General features: G+C 43.8%; 1 protein-coding gene across 1 annotated transcript in view; it reads left to right on the top strand.

Moving 5' to 3' along the window:
- Positions 1–21,378, top strand: part of spaca6 (sperm acrosome associated 6) — an 87,649-nt gene extending 66,271 nt beyond the window's left edge. The window contains exons 12-14 of the mRNA XM_088998343.1: positions 4,006–4,180; positions 18,638–18,806; positions 20,174–21,378. Of these exons, the coding sequence (XP_088854469.1) occupies positions 4,006–4,180; positions 18,638–18,806; positions 20,174–20,275 (446 nt within the window). The 3' untranslated portion in view covers positions 20,276–21,378. The remainder of the gene's footprint in view (positions 1–4,005; positions 4,181–18,637; positions 18,807–20,173) is intronic.
- The last annotated feature ends 1,401 nt before the right edge of the window (positions 21,379–22,779 follow it).

The raw sequence follows: 22,779 nt of genomic DNA, 5'->3' as shown, positions 1-22,779 counted from the left end.
ACAAAAAAAATGAAGATGGATGACACTGATTCGCTGTGGCAACCCCTTGATGTCATGATCTGGTTGGCGACCAACGGGGGGCGCTGTCGGCCCCGCCTGCACCTGCACAGGTGCTGGTCGTCCCGATCAGATGAGCGACCAGCGGGTAGCGACGTCAGCCCTGCCGGCAGCCTCGCAGGTGCTGGTCGTTATAATCAATGACACTTAAAAGGACACCTGGCACGATCATCCGGTGCCGATTCATTGTTTGTTTGCTGCTTGGTTGCAGCATGCATCGTGTACGTGTTTGTTTAACCTTGGCGGACTTTTACACTTGGTTTTCTTTTGCTACTTTGTATTTTTTCCATTCAGATCATTTTGATGTTTTACATCTTTATTTTAATACAATTTGTCAAACAACCTCCTGCTCCCTCCTGCCTGCTTTGTGGGATCCGCACCCGCCATCACCACCTCGCAAAACCGTGACAGAATGAATCGGCCAACTATCGGATCCCGCAGGTACATCGGACCCGTCTCATTTCCACCCCGTGCCTGACCATGCTACGTCCACGTTAGCGCAAGCCTCGTCGCGTTTGAATTGCGTCACTCGACGAGCCGCAACGTCCACGTAAACGTCCGGCCGAGACCTCCTTCCAGGTGGCCGTGCAGGGTGACACTGGGTGACTGGCATTGCACGCCCACGTCCAGCCACGCTGTCGTCGTGCATGACGAATTGAGTCTCATCCACGACGAGCCGTGCAACGTTCGCGTCAACGTCAGTCCGAGACCCCACTCACCGCTGGATCCCGGAGCGGCTCTGGACTGGTCTCGTTCCCCCGGAGCCGGGCAGTTCACGCCCACGTCGGCGTCCGGCCGAGACCTGGTCCCATACGGCCGTACGGGGTGCCATTCTGCGCCTGGCAGTTCGACGTCCACGCAGAGCCATGCGCCGTCGCGTGAACGTGCGAGAGGGATCGCACTCACGCCCACGACGATCAGTGCCGCGTCTTCGTCCACCCCAGGCCGAGTCCCGTTCCCATCAGGCCGCCGCCCGTCGTATGCTGGAGAGGCAGCGGTTTCCCTCTCCACCGACCGTTCCCTGGCGAGTGGACCTTTTGGGAGACTGTTGGGACTTCTGGAAGCAGCCCCTTGAAGGGGGGGTACTGTCATGATCTGGTTGGCGACCAACGGGGGGCGCTGTCGGCCCCGCCTGCACCTGCACAGGTGCTGGTCGTCCCGATCAGATTGGCGACCAGCGGGTAGCGACGTCAGCCCTGCCGGCAGCCTCGCAGGTGCTGGTCGTTATAATCAATAACACTTAAAAGGACACCTGGCACGATCATCCGGTGCCGATTCATTGTTTGTTTGCTGCTTGGTTGCAGCATGCATCGTGTACGTGTTTGTTTAACCCTGGCGGACTTTTACACTTGGTTTTCTGTTGCTACTTTGTATTTTTTTCCATTCAGATCATTTTGATGTTTTACATTTTGTTCCTGCTGACTTTATTTTAATACAATTTGTCAAACAACCTCCTGCTCCCTCCTGCCTGCTTTTTGGGATCCGAACCCGCCATCACCACCTCGCAAACCGTGACACTTGAAAGGAAACTAAGATTTGATTATCACTTTTTTAAGAGGGGCCAGAGTTTTAGAGTGGGTTTGTTGGGATTTATTTCTCTCATGTTTTGTTTAAGCTCTCAGTCGTACAGGAGTGGTCCATCGATGAAAAGTTTTCTTCAGCCGTCATCTGTACTTCTTTGAAGGTGTCGGACGTTTCGCTTCTTATCCAAGAAACTTCGTCAGCAAACTAAAGTCTTACTGGTAGTTTAGGCCCTATATATATATCCCTACTGTCCAGACATGGCGGTGCCGGACTCAGATATGATAGGTCCCTGCTCTCAGGTTGGGGGGAGCAGAAGACTACTCCCTGCAGCTGCTCCACTGATAGTTTTGTTTGAGTGTTATTTATTTTTTTTTTTTTTTTAATGTAATTTCTTCATGAGAGCACTTCAGCGTGGTCGTCTTTCAGACAGTTCACTTCAAACCAGTGGCGGGCCGTGGATTTCATCGCTAGGCCTTCAGTAGTGCTACGTCTGAATCAATCCAGACTAAAAAATGTGTGGTGTGATTTACTGCAAGTCCACTAGAGGGTACCATTAGCCAGGAAATAACTGACTGACCTTTCTTAATAATGTCCATTTTTTTCTTGAAAAGTCAGGCTTCAAAATAGCTTGGATTTGCCTTTATTAGTCTCGCAGTGGAAAGTGATGAAAGGAATGAAAGTAGAAAAACAAAATGGATGAGCTGCTGGAAAGGCTTGAACAGTGTATCTGTCTTGAACAGCATATCTGCAACCAAATTAATTTCTCCTCCTTCAGCCATTGTGGGATGACAAAACTGCTATTAAATCAACCCAATATATTTGCTTATGCAGCTTGCTACCGATAAAGTGTGCTAGCTCTGGCCACTATGCCCTTGTCACGAGCGGCTGGATATGGAAGCAGTTTTCACAAACTATGATTGGCTAGTAACTAGCCAATCATAGTTTTCGAAAACTCTGACGTTGACCAGCGCCTTCAAGAAGGCATTGGGACCCATTTTGGGTTGCCAATTCAAAATCTGATTGGTTAGAGCAACAGTTTGATCAACACATTTGATGCTTGAGGGCCCACAGAACTGATTGTGAAGGCGTCCAGGTAGATTTCTGACCCTGATAACAAATGATGGCTGAAATGTGAGTGGTTAAATGCTTAAATACGAAAACACATGTGGAATCAGCGCAACAGTGAAAAATTAATGAAAGGACAGTGAAAGACAATTTGGAATTATGGAATAAAAATTCATGGGCAAAATATAATTAACATCAGTACTTTACGTCATACTATAGTACATACTTTCATTCCTTTCATTACTTGGCTGCTGTGAAATGTAAATTTCTCCACTGCGAGACTAATAAAGGCAAATCCAATCCAATCAGTCCTTGATTTAGATATTTTTAGGCCAGCAGAGAAGGCTTTGCATGTCTTGATGGCCCAACACTGCTTGAAACGGACTCTGGATTTTGGGCCAACCGAGCTGACAATATCATAGATGTAGAAACTCTCAGTTGTTATGCAAAATATCCTCACTAGCATGCAACAGTGGGACAGTTCGGACGGCGGAAAAAATCATTGGTACCGCCCTACCAACTCCCGAGGACTTGCACACTGCAAGAATCCAAACTAGGGTGCGGAAAATCATACTGGACCCTCCGCACCCTGCCCACCACCTTTTCCAGCTACTCCCCTCAGGCAGGCGCTACCGTTCCATGCGCACCAAATCCAACAGACATTTAAACAACTTCTTCCCCCAAGCCATTAACTCTTTGAACAGTAGCCCAAATTGAACTGTATAGTGCCGCTTTGCAATGTTTTGATGATGATACTAGTGCAGCGTGTTCGACCGGAAACAAATTCCTTGTGTGTTCTACATACTTGGCAATAAAGATGATTCTGATTCTGATTCTGATATGCAGCCACAAATTGTTTGCTTGTTTAATTTCACACTTTCACATCAACTATTTGTATACAAGCCATTAAAAAGTAAAATGTTTGCACAGTATGTTGCAATGTAAAACTAGTCAGTGGCACAAATCTAATTTGGGACTGCTTACCAATGTAGACATTTTTCATTTTTGTTATCGATTAATGAACTTACATTAGACTTTCATCATCTTCTTGTCGACTATTTGCAAAATCTGAAGTCATTCAACTGCCACGGTACAATTAATTAAACGGGGGGCGGGGTTGTGTTTAGTACGAGGTAAAAGCACATTCGAATGGGTAAAAAGTGGCTTTAAGCAAAAAGTACTGCAATTTCCCCATTGTGGGACGAATAAGTTTTCTGATTCTTATAGTCATTAATAAACTGTCATGTATAAATTCCTATTGTTTTAGACTAGCCAGCAATGTTCCCAATAATCATTTTAGACACATGACTAACATTTAATGTCTCTGTGTACTACGTTTGACTGTTTCCCTTCCTCAAGTGACCCCCCACGCCGTGACGGGCCATTCCAAGCTGCAGGAGATATTTGAGCTGTCTCTACTCCCTGGAGGGAGGTTACACGCTGGGTCGCCTCGCCCCTCTCAGTATCTCCCATCGCGCGTGCTCATCGCCATCTGCTTTACATCTTTGCTGCTCCTCCTCATCTTTTCCTTGGGGTGAGATGAGGTTTTATTTGCATACTATTGCAAATCAACAACCAGTCATCGTGTGTATCTACATGTGTGTGTGTATTTGTTGAGCTGCCTTTTCCTAAATCCTTACCATGGGCATTTCCAGGACTATCTTTTTCGGGAAAATAAGAGGTACTGAACGGACCAGACGAATGAAGAATTCTGATCCTGAAAGATGACGTGGAATAAAGCCTTTTGGCCCTGATGTTTGGAAAAAAGCCAATGTTTTGTTATTTTCATCACTAGAGGGAGACAGTGTCAATGTTTTGGAACAGCGTGTGTTTGAGGGGATGGTTCATAATAATACCTGTATATCAATAATCCAATCCATCCATTCATTTTCTGATCTGTTTAATCCTCACACGGGTCGCGGGGGTGCTGGAGTCTGTCCCAGTTGTCCTCGGGTGGTAGGCGGGGGATATCCTGAACCGGTTGCCAGGCAATCGCTGGGCTCACAAATGCCAACAACCATCCATGCTCACACCCACACCTAGGGACAATTTTTAGAGTGTTCCTTGAACCTGTCACACGTTTTAGGAATTGTGGTAGGAAACCGGAATACCCGGGAATACCACGCAAGAACATGCAAATTGAATATTATGTATTTTTTCCATCCATATTGTCTCAGACGTTATCTGAGATCAGGGTGCAGTGGCATCAGCCAGAATTCAGAAGCATTTCTCGGCCAGCCTCATTTCCAAATATTGGTGATAAAATTGCATGTTCACTCACTTTGACAACAGCACTATTGGCAACAGTATATAGGTGCTGGAAAACATTTCAAATAATTTTTGTTGGTCCCCCCCCCCCCCCCCCCCCCCCCCCCACCACATTTCAGCCATCATTTGTTACTTGGGACAGAAATCTGGATGCCTTCACAATCAGTTCTCCCGGCTCTGAAGCAAAAACATTTATGGTGATGAAGCAGTTGCTTTAACCAATCAAAGTCCAAGTTGGCAACCCAAGGCCTGCACGAAGGCACTGGCAACATCGGTTTTTGCAAATTATAATTGGCTAGTCACCAGCCAATCATAGTATAACTAGTCGCTAGTGATAAGCGCATAATTGCCAGAGCTAGCACACTGTATCTGTAGCGAGCTGCATAAGCAAATCTATTTTTGTGTTGATTTAATAGCGATTGTGTCAACCCAAAATGGCTGGACGAGAAGAAATTGATTTGTTTGCAGATCCACTATTGAAGCCATTTTCAAGACTGACTTTTCAAGAAAAGATGGACATCATTAAGAAAGGTTGTACAGCTCTGAAGCTAGCCAAGACTTTATGCTTGCGAATTTAATGTTCATGAGGCGAAAAGTTGGTGAGCTAAAGCGTTTGTAAGCTGAGGTATCACTGTATTTGTCTTTCACTGGTGAGGCAGCTCATGTATCGAATCTGCTGGTCACAATGCCACACCAAAACAACATCAAGCATTGGTACTGTAGATTTCAACGACTGTGTACATTTCTAGCGAAGATTCTACTTTGTTCTTTTGGGGGACATACAACGACGAATTACTTCTAATTACATGATAGATCATGTTTATGGTGTAATTATAACAAGTTATTGATTTTGACAAAAACAAAACATACTGTACTTAATTTGTAGTTTGCAATTCATCATTGATTCAACACACACCCATGCACACCTGCTATTTTGAAAAGACCCTTTCTGGTTTTATTAATTTCATTCATACCCGTATGAAGTGTCGTTTGCTATTAATTTCAGATACTTTTTGGAACGTGTCTTTCGAGCCATGTAGTTACACATTTGGCCACTGGTAGACGCTGCCACGCGAAAAATAACCACGTTACAAGTCCCTGAGAAGAGAAGGTCTTCAGCACGAACTGGCATCGGAAGGAACCTTGTCGTTCCTGTTATGTCGTTCAGGCTTTCTTGTGTATTTGGATGCATTTTAGAAGAAGAAAGTGGAGTACTTGCTAAACACTTGAAGTGCAAAATGGTACACAGGATGTTATATATTGGATGACATTCATCACTAAGGTATAAAGTCTGTGATGACAACCTCACTCCAAACACTTGACGTGTCAGAAAGCCTTTGTGGTCAAGTCCACAGTGGGTGAAAGGAATTTATATGTTACACAACATTCACACATAGTGTCTGCAATTGTGTATTATGTTGCTATGTCATTTTTCAATTCAATGGAACAAATGTCGAATGTCCGCATTTAAATTAGAAAGGTAATAATTAAACACTAGATGAAGAGATTCCATCACAATGAAATGAGTGCTATCAATCAGGGTGTATTATAGCAATTCCCAAATATAGATACAGTGAAATGAGAGCTATTAATCACAGAATATAAAAGTAATTTCCAACCAGACAACAGTGTCCCTGGCTGGCTATGAGCAGTCAAGAGATGTGATCTTAGTATTTGCATCGGTCGTTGTGCAAAAACTATTTGCAATGTTGGAAATGCAAAGGTGGGGTTGATTTTATGGCCGGTGTGGTTTTTCTCCCAGATAGATTGACAATAGAGAAAAAGCTTAACGTAGCTTAATGTGACAAAACTGACCAGTCAAAAATAATCTGCAACTCGCTACTTCTGAAAATATCAAAACAATTAATATTTTGGCTTTATGGTTTTTGAGCTTTTTCTCATTAAGTTGCATGTTTGAGTGTGGACCTTTGTAGAACATCCATAAATTCTCAAATATTGAGGCACTCGTTGTGATGTCTTTGGACGTTGATATGGGCGTCAGTAGAGATGTACAGATGATTTTTTTATGGCAATTGGTCATAGTTTACATGAACACTAAGATACACTAACACCAAGTCGCGTTAAGTGTGTTCTCTATAGTGAATCTCAATGGGGAGGAAAAACCATAATGGCCATAAAATCCATTTCACCTTACCTATCCATTTGCTATCTAGTTGCTATCTAGCTAGCTACCTAGCTGGCTATCTATTTGCTATCTATTTCCTATCTAGCTAGCTATCTATTTACTATCCATTTGCTATCTAGCTAGATATTTGCTATATATTAGCTACCTAGCTGGATATCTATTGGTTATCCAGCTAGCTACCTGGCTGGCTATCCATTTGCTATCTATTTGAGTTACTCTGAGTAAACTCTGGCCATGTAGCTGCCGCTGCTCACCGACAGTAAAACCGATCCTGTGACTGTAAAGGCGCTTAGAAATGAAATCTATTATTATTATTATCTTTATTGATGAAAAGGTTTCTTCAGCTGTCATCTGTACTTCTTTGAAGGTGTCGGACATTTCGCTTCTTATCCAAGAAACTTCGTCAGCAAACTAAAGTCTTACTGGTAGTTTAGGCCCTATATATATATCCCTACTGTCCAGACTTGGCGGTGCCGGACTGTGCTATGATAGGTCCCTGCTCTCAGGAGCAAAGGACTACTCCCTGCCACTCCACTGATTGTTCCTATTGTACTGACTAATGACTGGCCTGAATGCCCCACTTCCACCGGTATCACCTCATCAGTATTCCTAATCCTATTTTGCCTAAGTAGGCTGTTGTACGAACGATCCAAATTGAATCTTACCCCACCAAACTGGTTTCATGAAGGATTTAGTTGTTTTATGAAAATTGCTTCTCTTACTCCCCTTTCAACCCATGTATGTTCTTTCGCTAAGATTTTAACCTCATTGTCATCAAATGAGTGGTTGCTAGCTTTTAGGTGCATATGTACTGCCGATTGAGGCCCACTAGTATTATCCCTGCGATGTTGCTAAAGTCTTTTTTTGAGAATTTGTTTAGTCTCCCCAATGTACTGCTCTTTACAATTTTCATTCTTACAATGTATTGAATAAACTTGTCATGATCTGGTTGGCGACCAACGGGGGGCGCTGTCGGCCCCGCCTGCACCTGCACAGGTGCTGGTCGTCCCGATCAGATTGGCGACCAGCGGGTAGCGACGTCAGCCCTGCCGGCAGCCTCGCAGGTGCTGGTCGTTATAATCAATGACACTTAAAAGGACACCGGGCACGATCATCCGGTGCCGATTCATTGTTTGTTTGCTGCTTGGTTGCAGCATGCATCGTGTACGTGTTTGTTTAACCTTGGCGGGCTTTTACTTTTGGTCTTCTTTTGCTACTTTGTATTTTTTCCATTCAGATCATTTTGATGTTTTACATTTTGTTCCTGCTGACTTTATTTTAATACAATTTGTCAAACAACCTCCTGCTCCCTCCTGCCTGCTTTTTGGGATCCGAACCCGCCATCACCACCTCGCAAAACGTGACAAAACTACATTACTTTGTTTTTCATTTGGCAGCCTATCTTTTGGATGCACTAATTTCCGCCTTAAAGTGTTTATCGGTTTAAAATAAGTAGGAATTTTGTGTTGCCAAAGGACTCTTTGTAGTTTTTCAGAAACTCTTGCAATGTAAGGTACTGCGACTCCTCTCCTTTGTGTTTTGTGTTAAATGACCACTGAGGGTACCCACAGTTTGTGAGTGCTCTCCTGAAGAAACCTTTTCATCGAGGGACCACTCCTGTACGACTGAGAGCTTACACAGATGTATTATCTTTACTATTTTAGCAGTTGAAATAGACAGAAGTAGAAATGTGCATGTGGTGAATGGTAGGTGTGAATGTGAGAGAAAATGGTTGCCTGTATGTGTTCCTCCGCAGGCTGGCGACCAATCCAGAATGTAATTCGCCTCCCAAATGAGTATACACACCAGACGAAAAGAGGTTTGATAAGTGGCACGCTGATTAGCACATGAGATCATGGGTTTTATTCTGGGCTCCAGCCTTCTTGTATTCTAGTGTTATGCCCTTGCGAGTGTGGTTTTTATCTGGGTACTCTAGTTTCCTCACACAAAAAGTGTGTGGTAAGTAAGGTGTGATTGGGGATGAAAATGGTTGTCCACACGTGCCCTGCAATTGGCTGGCAATCAGTTCAAGAATTTGGCTGCCTTCTACCTGAAGACTGCTGGGATAGGCTCACGAAGCCTCGTGAAAAAAAAGTGACTTGAGCCTGCTGGAACCTATTATAACTGATGACAAGCGAAAGGTGGAGTACACTCTGAACTGGTCGCTCGTCAGTCACAGGGCACACACAAAAGACGACCATTCACCATTCCCACCCACATCGACACTAAGTGAGAACCGATCCCACGCTGCCCAAACAGAAATCCACCACATCATCAGCATCTGCGGCTAGTACATAACATGCAGTACATCAGCAGAGGTTCTATGAGATGACACAAGTTATGTAGTTCTTTTTAATTCGCCTTGCGTCATTACTGCATCATCGCTTTTCATCCTTAATCTTTTCTCAGCATTCCACTTAGTTGTTCAATGTTTCACAATCTCTTGTTGGTTGCCAAAAAAAGCTCTCAAAGGCCCTTAATGTCGTGCACATTTTCGTCTGTGAATGAGTCGGAAACTGATATGCAAAGATTGACGCGAGTATCACTGGTGAAAACCCAAGGGTGTATGTATTCTAGATGTCATCCGCTACCGAGAAGGGGCGTCATGTTATGTTGTATACAAACGTGATGTTGATGCATGTCATCACTTAAAATAACTTACATTTCTTTAAAAAAATGTCAATGCTTTCAGTATTAATATGATCATTTTTCCCATTTTTTTCTATTTGTGTGACATCCAAATTTTACAGAATAACTCTTACAGGTTATTCTCAGAGGCCAACACTAAAAATAGGACAATATAATGAATTTTTTTTTTCCCCATACAATCAAGAGTTTTCAAAACAGTATATTCACATTGTGCATAGCATCAAGGTGCATTTTCCTGTATTGAAACTTAAAAGACAACAAAGTCAAGTTGTGTCCATAATTTGTAAAATCACTTCAAATGACTTCTACTGAGCGTATTTTACAAAGATTCCACCGCATATAGCTATATTTTACGTTTTAAGACTCGCGCTGAATATTCAGGAAGTCTTGTTTTTGAGTTCAGAATCAGAAAACCTGTATTCGAAATTTGAGTTGATGACGATGCCTGACCTGACGTCACGTCTGAAACGCCCCTGACCGAGAAAGCGACACACAATGGATTTTGGGTATTTTGTTTGGTCTGAAAACTTCGTGTTGATGGCGAAATTAGAAGGAAAGCAAATACATAACGCAATGGTGAATCATTGTGTGTTGCACCAAGACTACTATTTGATACGAGTTGACACAAATTCCCAGCAGACAAATCAGCCCATTTCCAACGGAGCTTGGGCACCATCTTGTGCATTTTCTGGGACGCTACATTGGAGTCCTGGCGGCTCGAATTGATACGGAAGGACTTCTTTAATCGATTGCAAACATTTATGCTTTCCTCTTCTATTTGAATCATATTCATAACTGGATGAGTAACAAGAAAGTATCTTCTCCAAATCTGAACTCTCTGAAGCCATTGTTTTTATTCTAGAGCAAGGCACGACGTCACGAACAAGGACCTACTGAAACTGAAACTCATTTTGGAGTAGTTTTGAGACACTTTATGTCATTTTTTTATTGGTGTTTTTCATATGACTAAAAATATCAGCCTGCGTGTTTTGGGTATTTTAGATGCTATAAAATGTTTTTTCTGATGTCAGTTAGGAAACAAATAAATTGTGTTGGTTGTCCTTCAAGTACGGCAATTTAAAACAAACTTTCTGTTTGAACTAAAATGCTCTGTTAAAATAAATGAGTCGTGTAATTTGGAGAATATTGATTGAGCGACCCTCAAAAGTCAATCAAAATGCAGAACTCCATTGTGAAAACAAATACTGTATTTTCCGGTGTATAGGGTGCACCCAAAAGCCTTAATTTTCCTCAAAAGATGACCCTGCACCTTATAGGCCGGTGTGCCTTATATGTGAAGTAACATTGAGCCACAACGGGTTTCACAACTACTATTAGCAGCCACAGAATCCATTTCCCCTTGTCCAAGAAGTTCTGCATAACCCACCCTCTACTGTAGCGCCTTATAATAAAATAATTAAAAATAAATAAATTAATAATAATAATAATAATAATAATAATAATAATAATAATAATAATAATAATAATAATAATACATTTCATTTTCAAGTGCCTTTCAAAACTCTCAAGGACACTTTACATTCAGTGATTAAGTTTTTCTGCGGATGAGCTGCCAGACCTGCAAAAATGTGTCCAGTCACTCGAATTTCAGACACACAAAATATTTAGTTTTAGGACTATATAAACATTCAATCCAAAAGAAAAAAACATTGTCAGAGGCCATGGCCAGTGCATTATCGGCACCCAAGCATGACAAGACAAAACCCAAACAAATTCAGGAATGGTGCTCTGCGTCATATTTTCACTTCCAAATATATCGATGAGAAGGTTTCTTCAGCCGTCATCTGTACAAAAGTGAAGGTTTCGGACGTTTCGCCTCCTATCCAAGAGGCTTCGGAACAATCAGTGGGCCCACAGGGAGGGGTTCCCCTGCCCCCCCAACCTGAGAGTAGGGACCTATCATAGCTGTGTCCGGCGCCACCATGTCTGGACATTAGGGATATATAAATGGGGCCGATACGACCAGTCAGACTTTAGTTCGCTGTCGAAGCCTCTTGGATAGGAGGCGAAACGTCCGAAACCTTCACTTTTGTACAGATGACGGCTGAAGAAACCTTCTCATCGATGGACCACTCCTGTACGACTGAGAGCTTACACAGACTTCCAAATATATTTGTGAATGGCAGTGAATGAGTTAACCAGACTTTTATAATCATGTGAATTATATAATATTATATTGATGTTATGTTATGTGTTATGGTGGAGAGGATCGTTTTTCACCAGCGGACCTGGGACGTCATGGTGAAATGTGCACGTCTGCTACAAGTGGAACAGCTCCTTATGAAAGGAATGGCTTGAGGAGCCCACGATAAGAAGAAAGGAGGGTCAGCGCAGAGCGCCGATGCGTATGTGGAACCGCCGCGGCTTGGAATTGAAGCCGATTTATGTGGGACACGAGATGTGAGACAATCTCTTTTTGTCAATGGATGCTACAGCTGCGTCTTTGCTTTTAATATTTATCTTGTGGTAGATGTGCACATTCCACCATGACGTCCCTGATCCACTGCTGAGGGGGATGCTTTGATCCTCTCCTCCTTCATCTAGAACTGCTTCATGTCACAAAGAGGGCACAGCAAGTGCTGAAGAATGAATGACTCTCTGTGTCTTTGTGTTGTCATATTATTTCCTATTTAGTTTTCTTTGTTGTTTTTTTTATTTCAAGATGGCGCCGCGAGAGTGGCTACCTTTCCAGTAGCTCCTGTATTTTGTTTTCTACTTCTTTATTTCCTTTCATCTTCCTTTCATAACTTTGCCGTTGTGAAATGTAAATGTATCCACTGCAAAACTAATCAAGGCTAATCCAATCCAATCCACCCCAACTCTGGACTGACTGTGTGGCGTTTACATGTTCTCCTCTGGCCTGTGTGGGTTATTTCCTAGTCCTCCGGTTTCTTCCCACATTCCAAAAACATGCACACTCCAAATTGTCCCCCAGTGTGGGTTGGAGGGTGGATGGATGTTCATCTCAATGTTCACTGCCATTGGCTGGCAATTGGTTCAGTGTGTCCCCCGCCTACTGCCCGAAGACAGCTTGGATAGGCTCGGGCTCCCAGGCGACACGTGAGGATAAGGCGGATCGGAAAATGGTTCACAAGCAGTCTTGTGGTCACAGTCACTGCATGTTGCGAGGAATTCAAATCACTTGAGTGCTATCAATGATAGCTTAGTTGCAAACTTTTGAGGAACATTTTGTTTTGTTCCAAGATGGGCAAGGAAATGAATGCAGCCGTTCGTGCAAGGTTTTTCCATGTCGTCAAGGAAGATTTCATTTTTTTAACTAACGCTCTACTCTACTTAATGACGTACAAGAACTCCTAATCTTAACACTTTTTTTGGAGGGGCAAGGAAGTGACTCAAGGCAGAGTTGATCGGGTGTGCACTGACAGAAACGAGAGTTAATGTGCCTTTATGTATTTGTTGCTAGGCCTACCATTTATGAGCCAAATGGAAATGGTGATGACACAATTGAGGAGATGATCTCACTTTTTTCTTCGACTTCTGATAAAGCACTGATAAGCAGATACTCATTGATAAAAATGTTCTGGTGGTAAGGAAGTTACTCTCAAACCTTTTACCTTGACATATGAAGTGTTCTTCTTTTGATAATCGGTGTATACATCGATTTGTATATCAATATGCAGATATTCACTGATGAACATTGAAAATATAGAATTAATTAGCTTTTTATGTACATTGGGTTGTTGTTATTTATAGGCAAGGATATACCACACCAGGCAAGACCCAAGGTGTAGGTTGTGCAAAGAGGCACCTGAAACAATCCAACACATAACTGCAGGGTGTACGATGCTGGCAGGGAAAGCCTACATGGAGCGCCATAACCAGGTGGCTGGCATAGTCTACCGAAACATCTGTGCGGAGTATGGACTGGAAACCCCAAGGTCAAAATGGGAAACACCTCCCAAGATAGTAGAGAATGACCGAGCAAAGATCCTGTGGGACTTCCAGATACAGACTGACAAGATGGTAATGGCCAACCAACCAGATATTGTGGTCATAGATAAAGGGCAAAGGAAAGCCGTTGTCGTGGATGTAGCGGTCCCGAGTGATGGAAACATCAGAAAGAAGGAACATGAGAAAATGGAGAAATACCAAGGGCTCAGAGAGGAGCTGGAGAGAGCCTGGAAGGTAAAGGTGACAGTCGTGCCTGTGGTGGTCGGAGCACTCGGGGCAGTGACCCCCAAACTCGACGAGTGGTTGCAACAGATCCCGGGAGCAACATCGGATATCTCGGTCCAGAAAAGCGCAGTGCTGGGAACAGCACGGATACTGCGCAGAACCCTCAAGCTTCCTGGCCTCTGGTAGAGGACCCGAGCTAAAATGGGGAACAGACACCACCCATGGTGGGTGAGACGCGGATTTTTTATTGTCACATCTCGTCTCGTCATCTGTCTCCACCTCCGGAGTCTATATATATATATATATATATATATATATATATATATATACTGTATGTACATACTGTATGTGTTGCATACCTACATGCATATTACACATACATACCTACATACTGTATAATACAAACATGCATATCATTTATCGTCTATTGTAGATGCTGTCATGATCGGGTTGGCGACCAACGGGGGACGCTGTCGGCCCCGCCTGCACCTGCACAGGTGCTGGTCGTCCCGATCAGTGGCGGACTGCGGGTAGCGACGTCAGCCCTGCCTGCAGCCTCGCAGGTGCTGATCGTTTTAATCAGTGACACTTAAAAGGACTCCCGGCACGACCATCCGGTGTCGGTTCATTGTTTCTTGCATGCTTTGTATGCATTGTATGCTGTGCATGTGTTTGTTTAACATTGGCGGACTTTTACACTTGATTTTCTTTTGATACTTTGTATTTTTTCCGTTCAGATGATTTTGATGTTTTACATTTTGTTCCTGCTGACCTTTATTTTAATACAATTTGTCAAACAACCTCCTGCCCACTCCTGCCTGCTTTTTGGGATCCGCACCCGCCATCACCACCTTGCAAAGCGTGACAGATGCGATATTTGCGATATAAAGATACCAATTCATGAATTCAAATCTTGTTCTTTTCATTTGTTGCTATAATGACTAACAAACCAAAAAGTCAATTATGTAATGAGTATAATAGAATGTACAGTGCTTGAGTTCGACACCCCTGCCCTTGGTCCTAGGTGCTCAATTATATAAGTTGTGCGAGTGCGTGCGTGCGTGTGTGAGTGGGTGTGTGCGCATACGCATGCGCTTGAGACTACATTATGAAAAAGGCATTTTTGCCCTTTGCCTTTGGCTTAACACCGTCATTACGTTCCACACCCACCGACCTCTCACCACCATCACATAAACACACAGACCCACATGGAGTGACTGCGGCAAAGCTGGAACATTACAAGCACGGGTGCTTCCCACTCCCCGTTGTCACGGTTTTGCGAGGTGGTGATGGCGGGTGCGGATCCCACAAAGCAGGCAGGAGGGAGCAGGAGGTTGTTTGACAAATTGTATTAAAATAAAGTCAGCAGGAACAAAATGTAAAACATCAAAATGATCTGAATGGAAAAAATACAAAGTAGCAAAAGAAAACCAAGTGTAAAAGTCCGCCAAGGTTAAACAAACACGTACACGATGCATGCTGCAACCAAGCAGCAAACAAACAATGAATCGGCACCGGATGATCGTGCCAGGTGTCCTTTTAAGTGTCATTGATTATAACGACCAGCACCTGCGAGGCTGCCGGCAGGGCTGACGTCGCTACCCGCTGGTCGCCAATCTGATCGGGACGACCAGCACCTGTGCAGGTGCAGGCGGGGCCGACAGCGCCCCCCGTTGGTCGCCAACCAGATCATGACAGTACCCCCCCTTCAAGGGGCTGCTTCCAGAAGTCCCAACAGTCTCCCAAAAGGTCCACTCGCCAGGGAACGGTCGGTGGAGAGGGCAACCGCTGCCTCTCCAGCATACGACGGGCGGCGGCCTGATGGGAACGGGACTCGGCCTGGGGTGGACGAAGACGCGGCACGGATCGTCGTGGGCGTGAGTGCGATCCCTCTCGCACGTTCACGCGACGGCGCATGGCTCTGCGTGGACGTCGAACTGCCAGGCGCAGAATGGCACCCCGTACGGCCGTATGGGACCAGGTCTCGGCCGGACGCCGACGTGGGCGTGAACTGCCCGGCTCCGGGGGAACGAGACCAGTCCAGAGCCGCTCCGGGATCCAGCGGTGAGTGGGGTCTCGGACTGACGTTGACGCGGACGTTGCACGGCTCGTCGTGGATGAGACTCAATTCGTCATGCACGACGACAGCGTGGCTGGACGTGGGCGTGCAATGCCAGTCACCCAGTGTCACCCTGGACGGCCACCTGGAAGGAGGTCTCGGCCGGACGTTTACGTGGACGTTGCGGCTCGTCGAGTGACGCAATTCAAACTCGACGAGGCTTGCGCTAACGTGGACGTAGCATTGCCAGGCACAGGGTGGAAATGAGACGGGTCCGATGTACCTGCGGGATCCGATCGTTGGCCGATTCATTCCGTCACGGTTCCCGCTGGTCGCCAATCTGATCGGGACGACCAGCACCTGTGCAGGTGCAGGCGGGGCCGACAGCGCCCCCCGTTGGTCGCCAACCAGATCATGACACCCGTGAACTCTGTCTCTGTATTGTCTTCCTTTAACACCCGCTGTGATTTTTTTTTTTTGCCGCTTCCCAAATATTCTTACACTTTTTTTCCTCTCTGGGTCCACCCCTCATATTTTGTAGAAAATAATGTAGACTCTACACCAGGGGTTCTCATTACGTCGATCGCGATCTACTGGTCTATAGCGATCTACTGGTCGATCGCAGCGTGACAGTAAAAAAAAAACATTCGTCAGCCTATCAAACGTCCCGTCCCCATGTTTATGTTTGTTAAAGTAATTATAAGTGCCTTGCATGCTGGGTCCGAGAGGACAGTAATTTCATCTGTGCTGTATGTCATGCATATTAGCATATTTGACAATAAAGCTGACTTTGACTTTGACTTGATTGACATACAGGGCAACCGTTCAGATGACAACGCATGCGTAAACAACGGCGCTAAGCGCAGCAAAATTTACGAGCTAGTCAACGAATTACCTCAGATATTAAGACCTTGCTAAAACATATGGTGATCAAAATGAGTGGGAAAGCTGGACCAAGTTCTTCACAGTCTTTTTCAAAATGCGTATTGCCAAGTGCAGGCATGATGCGTTCCCAGACTTCTTGAATTACCATTGCATAATCCACCAACAAGCGTTATGCGCTAAAATGCTCAACATGAGGAAATACCTCCTTGACTGCATTATTCGGCTCCACTTATTTATGTGAGTCAGCCTTTTCCTACATGAAGATCATTAAGTCCAAATACCGTTCCACCATGAGTGATGAACATTTGGAAATGTGTTTGAGGCTGGCCGTCAGCAGCTACTGTCCGGACTATGCAAACCTGGCTGATTCAATTCAGTGCAAGTCATGAAAGTAAACTCAGGTAATTACAAAAGATGTTAATAGTTATTTATTATTTGTTGTATTAAGTTCATCCTGTCTACTTGATATCTAATTTAAAGCAGATTCTTTCCTTACAGTGTATTGTAGTGTCAGGTATTTGAACACTTACAATACACTGTCTGTAAGTAAAGAATCTGCTTTAAATTAGTTATTTATTATGTTATGTATATGTAGTTATTATGTGTGTTGTGCAATATTGGCTTATTCAGTTATGCAAGGTACATCAACATACATTGTACATACAAAGAATTATTAATACATTTGAAAAGAATTATGTTTTGCATTTTTGTAGTGGGTAGATCATTTTGACTTGGTTGTTTGTATAAGTAGTATGCTGAAAAAGTGTGAGCACCCCTGCTCTACACATTTAAACTTTTGAGGAGCTCATTTCTAAAAAAAAATGGCAGTTAAAAATAAAAAGGATCTTCGCGTTCCCTTGACTATCTGCGCGTGCACAATCTTGATTATCTGTGCAATCAACATGACGTGTCAAGTGTGTTAAAACATTAACTGGACAAATGAAAGAAAAAATGGCCTTCGGATGGCAGAAAAATGGATTCCAGCAGAGGGGGTGTTCCAGGACGAGTCCTTTTCGTTCTTTTATTTTCTCCTTGTCCGTAACACATCATATTGCCACATTCTGTACTCACTTTTTTATCTGACAAAAACTTTTATGAGTTCATAAAACCAGCAAGCACTTTTACACCAGGAATTGAAAATGCATTACACCAAAAGGTGCAACGTTGTAAATACAAATGAAGTGTGTCACACAAGATTGATCTAAAAAATACAAACTCTGTGAGTTTTCCCCTTCCCACGCAGAAATGAAGATTGTAAATTGGATTTTAAATATAGTTTAGTGACAGTATGTATTATAATCCAGTCCCGAAATTCTCTGGCAAGACATTTTGGTCAGTAACTCAATTAAGTTGTTAATATTGCAGGAAATCCATTGCACAAAAACGAATTACTGATGATGTAGAGTTATGTCAAAATATTTTAAACTAATGTTCATAACATTGTTGGGGTATTTTTCATTCCTTGTTGAACGTGATTGAACAGAATCATCAGAATCAAAGATTTGGATCTGGATAAATATAATCCCCCCAGACTAATCAAATCAAAATGACAAATCAATCAATCGTCCATCCATCCATCCATCCATCCATCCATCCATCCATCCATCCATCAATCCATACATCCATCCATCCATTTTCCGTACCGCTTATTCATCATTAGGGTCACGGGGGGTGCTGGAGCCTATGTCAGCTGTCTTCGGGCACGAGGCGGGGGACACCCTGAATTGGTTGCCAGCCAAACAAAGGGATTTGTTCCCTATTAGTCCCATTCTTAATGAGCCATTCAAATACGTAGTGTCCTTTTATTTTTACTTTTCATGTTCCAGTATAGGGTGGCCCGATAGTCACGTGTTAGCACGCCGGCTTCACAGTGCAGAGGTCGCCGGTTCGTGTCCCTCTCCGGCCTCCCTGTGTGGAATTTGCATGTTCTCCTCTGGCCCGCGTGGGTTTTCTCCGGGTCCTCCGGTTTCCTCCCACATTCCAAAAACATGCATGGTAAGCTAGACCTCTTCAAAATTGACTTTTTTCTTCAAACATATGGAAACTGATATTATTCCCATTGTCCAATGTCCAATTTAGCTAAATATACCAGTTATTGTGATCTTGGACCTTGGCTATGCCTGCCTCAAGAGCCATGTAATTTTATTGTTGACATTTTTCAAAAACGCTGCAAAATTTGGGATATTATGTCCCAAAGTTAATAGAATTTTCTTGCATATGGTAGTAAACACATGAACACCTGTGTAATTTTTTTTCTTTGTGTGTGTGCGTGTGTGTGTGTGTGTGTGTGTGTGTGTGTGTGTGTGTGTGTGTGTGTGTGTGTGTGTGTGTGTGTGTGTGTGTGTGTGTGTGTGTGTGTGTGTGTGTGTGTGTGTGTGTGTGTGTGTGTGTGTGTGCCCAAAATCACCGGGGATAACCTCCAGCTCATCGATGACCCAAATCAGAAAAATGTGGTTTAATAAATGGAAGGTATAAAATGACATGACATAAAATACATTTGCTCCTTTGATTAGAAGCCAGTAAAAAAAAGTTTACATCAGTTCCGACTAAAAGATGAAAGACATGACTAATTGGAGCATAAGGACGGAAATGTACAATTTGTTTTTTTTTTAATGCTATGGATTTCATAATTTTTCAACAGGTATCCACAATGGATTAAAAAATAAGAACAAAATCACAGCCAGGTAAAACATGGGACCAGACTATGTTCACATTTTCGGTTAGAAAAACTGATCTATTTATGTTGTCGTTCAATGTTACAAAAAATTAATTGGACTTCTAATGTGAATGAAAAGTGACAAGTGACACACATGCGCACAAAGCATAACGTTGAGTGATGTGCACCAAAAAGAAATACATGCTGCAGTGTGACCATAGCAAAATGAAGCACAAGAATGAAAAAAAACATGGACTCTTGGTAGTATTGGTTGACGACAAACGACACATATTGGTTGTGGACATGGCACAATACAAGACGATGTGATAAAGGACAGGGCTCGGCGCTGACATACAGAGTACAAGTGACAACAGATGGGGACAATTGTAAAGCTTCTGAAACAAGAGGAAATGCTTATAACAAAACCAAATGCACGTTGACAATATGACAGGACAAAAAAAATGAAGACAGATGACATCTGATAAACATTTATTGATATTTCAGAGGAATATATAAGCTCAGGGCGGCCCGGTGGCCGAGTGGTTAGCATGATGACTTCACAGCGCAGATATACCAGGTTCAATTCCAGCGTCGGCCTTATAGTGTAGAATTTCAATGCTATGGCTAATGGAACACTAGAAATTGTCTCGAGGTGTGATTGTGAGCACGGATAGTTATTTGACTTTGTGTTCCCTGCGATTGGCAGGCAATCGGTTCAAGGTGTCCCCCGCTGACTATCCGAAGACAGCTGCGATCGGCTCCAACACCCCCCGCGACCCTCATGACAATAAAGCAGTTCGGAAAATGAATGAATGAGAATATAAAGGTACCGGTAATCATTTTTTGTCAAGTATATAATGTCATTTAAATTCTTAAATATTTCTCTCTTTCCTAATGTTGGTGCTGCAAATTGGGAATTTCTCCACTATGAGACAAATAAAGTATTTCTTATCTTAAATTGTTCCATATTCGTAATCTACATATAATTGTATGCAAATCCGTCATTGCAACAAGTAGTTTTTATAAACTCATTCACTGCCAGATGATGTCCCAAAATGTGTCAATCAGTGCCAGGGTTTTTGTCATTTTCACTCAAATTCCATTACCCACAAAATATTGAATTTGAGGACTACATAAACATTTGATGCAACATAAGAAACCCTAGACTCTCTTCTTTCATCAGAAGAAAAGAGTTAATTCCTAAATTATACGAGTCTGGAGTTATCTGAGCTTGAAATGGGGGCGGCTGTCCAAAAGGAAAACGCTGCCTCCTCTGACCAGCGCTCTATCGGCACCCCCCTCTCCCTCACCGCCTCTGCACAGGAAAAGATCCAAACAAATGTGGGACTGGCGCTGAATAAATTCGGTAATGGCACTGAATGAGTTATCATTGTTTAAAAGCTTTTTAAAGTTGTAATGCGTATCATACCTCTGAAGATGGAGGTTACTGATTCACTGTGGCGACCCCTTGAAGGGAAAAGCCGAAAGGAAAAGAGGAAGAATGTTACTTCCATTGTGTTAAATTTATTGGGTGCAGTTTTGTTTTGTTTTGTTTTGTTTTGTTTTGTTCTTTTTTTGAGTGGAGCACTCAAGGCCTGCCAAAAATGTGTTCTTGACTGGGTGGTGGTACAGCAACAAGCAGTGTGAGCGTGAGCTGCCTTCGCATGCCTTTAAAAAGGAGTAGTAACCTTCTAAATATAGTCAGACATGACTCAATGCCTCAATGTGACGTTTCAACAACACGTTGCTTGGACCTTTTCCACTGGTTTTCGCCGTCGCCCCGGTAACGCAAGATGCACCGTGGCCTCCAAGTAGTAGTCCATTTTATGCTTGTCATCATCAACATCTGAATGTACTTTGTTATTCTCCACACATATAGGGCTGATATGGGGACAGGCGGTGCAAAACAGAAAAATAAAAGTTGTTGATCAAGTCATAAGTCTTTCATTTGAAGATTTTTACGTACAAGATGGGTGGAGGCACTTTCTTTCTTGGATGTCGTCGAAAGCAACCATGGCCCACTTCATTTGTTTTGTTACAAACGGCCATGCATCTATCATGATTGTCAATGTTCTCTTCTTGACGTCATCATCTTGTTTTCACACGTCCTTCTCTGGTGGGACAACTAAATTGTTACAATGTTGCCGTGTTTTTCCAAAGGAGACTTTTATTCGGGCACAAAGTGACTGCAGTCCCTGTCTCATACTTACTGGTGTGCTCAACATCCACCCACGAGTGTGCAGTCTTTCATGACAGTGTCCTTGTGAGAACTTGTGCGCGTACACATTAGAACTATACGTACAATAGAACATCTCAAGTTGAAAACATTCCGTTCTGTTCTGTTCTATTCCAGGGTCAAACTGTTCAAATTTGTTTTACGTTCCCACGGTGACGATGTAACGATGCGGGAATAGACCGAGCCTAACCGGGTGACTTTTATAGCCAGAAGACACAATCAGTGGATTGGGATCAGGTGCGTGAGCCCGGAGGAGCAGGTAGGGGAGGGGCGAGGACCTGACGCCAATCAGGATGTGACAGTGCCCCCCCCCCCCCCCCCCCCCCCCGTAAACGGACGCCCCCTGGCGGCCCACCCGGTTTGGAGGGATGAGCCGAGTGGAATTCTCAGGTGAGTGATGGGTCGAGGATCCAGGAGCGGGGAACCCACTGACGTTTTTCCAGCCCGTAGCCCTCCCAGTCGACCAGATATTGCAAGCCCCTGCCCATGCGCCGTAAGTCCAGTATCTCCCTCACCGTGTATACTGGGTCGCCGTCCACCATCTGGGGAGGGGTGGGGGGTGCTGGATCTAGGGAGCTGGTTTCCACCGGCTTGAGGAGGGACACGTGGAAGACCGGGTGGACCTTCATCGTGGGTGGCAGCCGGAGCCTGACCGAGATCGGGCTGAGGACGGCATCGATAGGGAAGGGGCCCGCGAAGCGCGGCCACAATTTGGCCGACGTCGCGGCCAACCGGCGATCCCTCGTGGAGACGGGAGCGTCATTGAGCATCATTCACAAATTTGTTTGGGTTTTGTTTTTTTCTTGTTTGGGTGCTGTTAGAGCGCTGGCCATGGCCTCTGGCAATGTTTTTTTTTCTTTCCACAAGGGGGCAGTATTTCCCTCTTTTCCATCTTAGCGCTTTGTTCCAGCTTCAGCTGTTGTTAAAGCGCTATATAAACCAATATCTATGTATTGCATATTATTTAGGACAACTGCCCTCATTTCAAGCTCATATGACTCCAGACCTATATCATTAAGGAATTAACTCTTTTTTTTTATGATGAAAGAAGAGAGTTTCCTACGCCAAATTAAATG

Source organism: Hippocampus bargibanti, linkage group LG06 (genome assembly GCF_051943395.1).
Source record: "Hippocampus bargibanti isolate YZ-2025 linkage group LG06, ASM5194339v1, whole genome shotgun sequence".
NCBI classification, from domain to species: Eukaryota; Metazoa; Chordata; class Actinopteri; order Syngnathiformes; family Syngnathidae; genus Hippocampus; species Hippocampus bargibanti.
The sequence above is the reverse complement of the archived record's forward strand: the minus strand, read 5'-3'. Positions and strand labels throughout refer to the sequence as shown.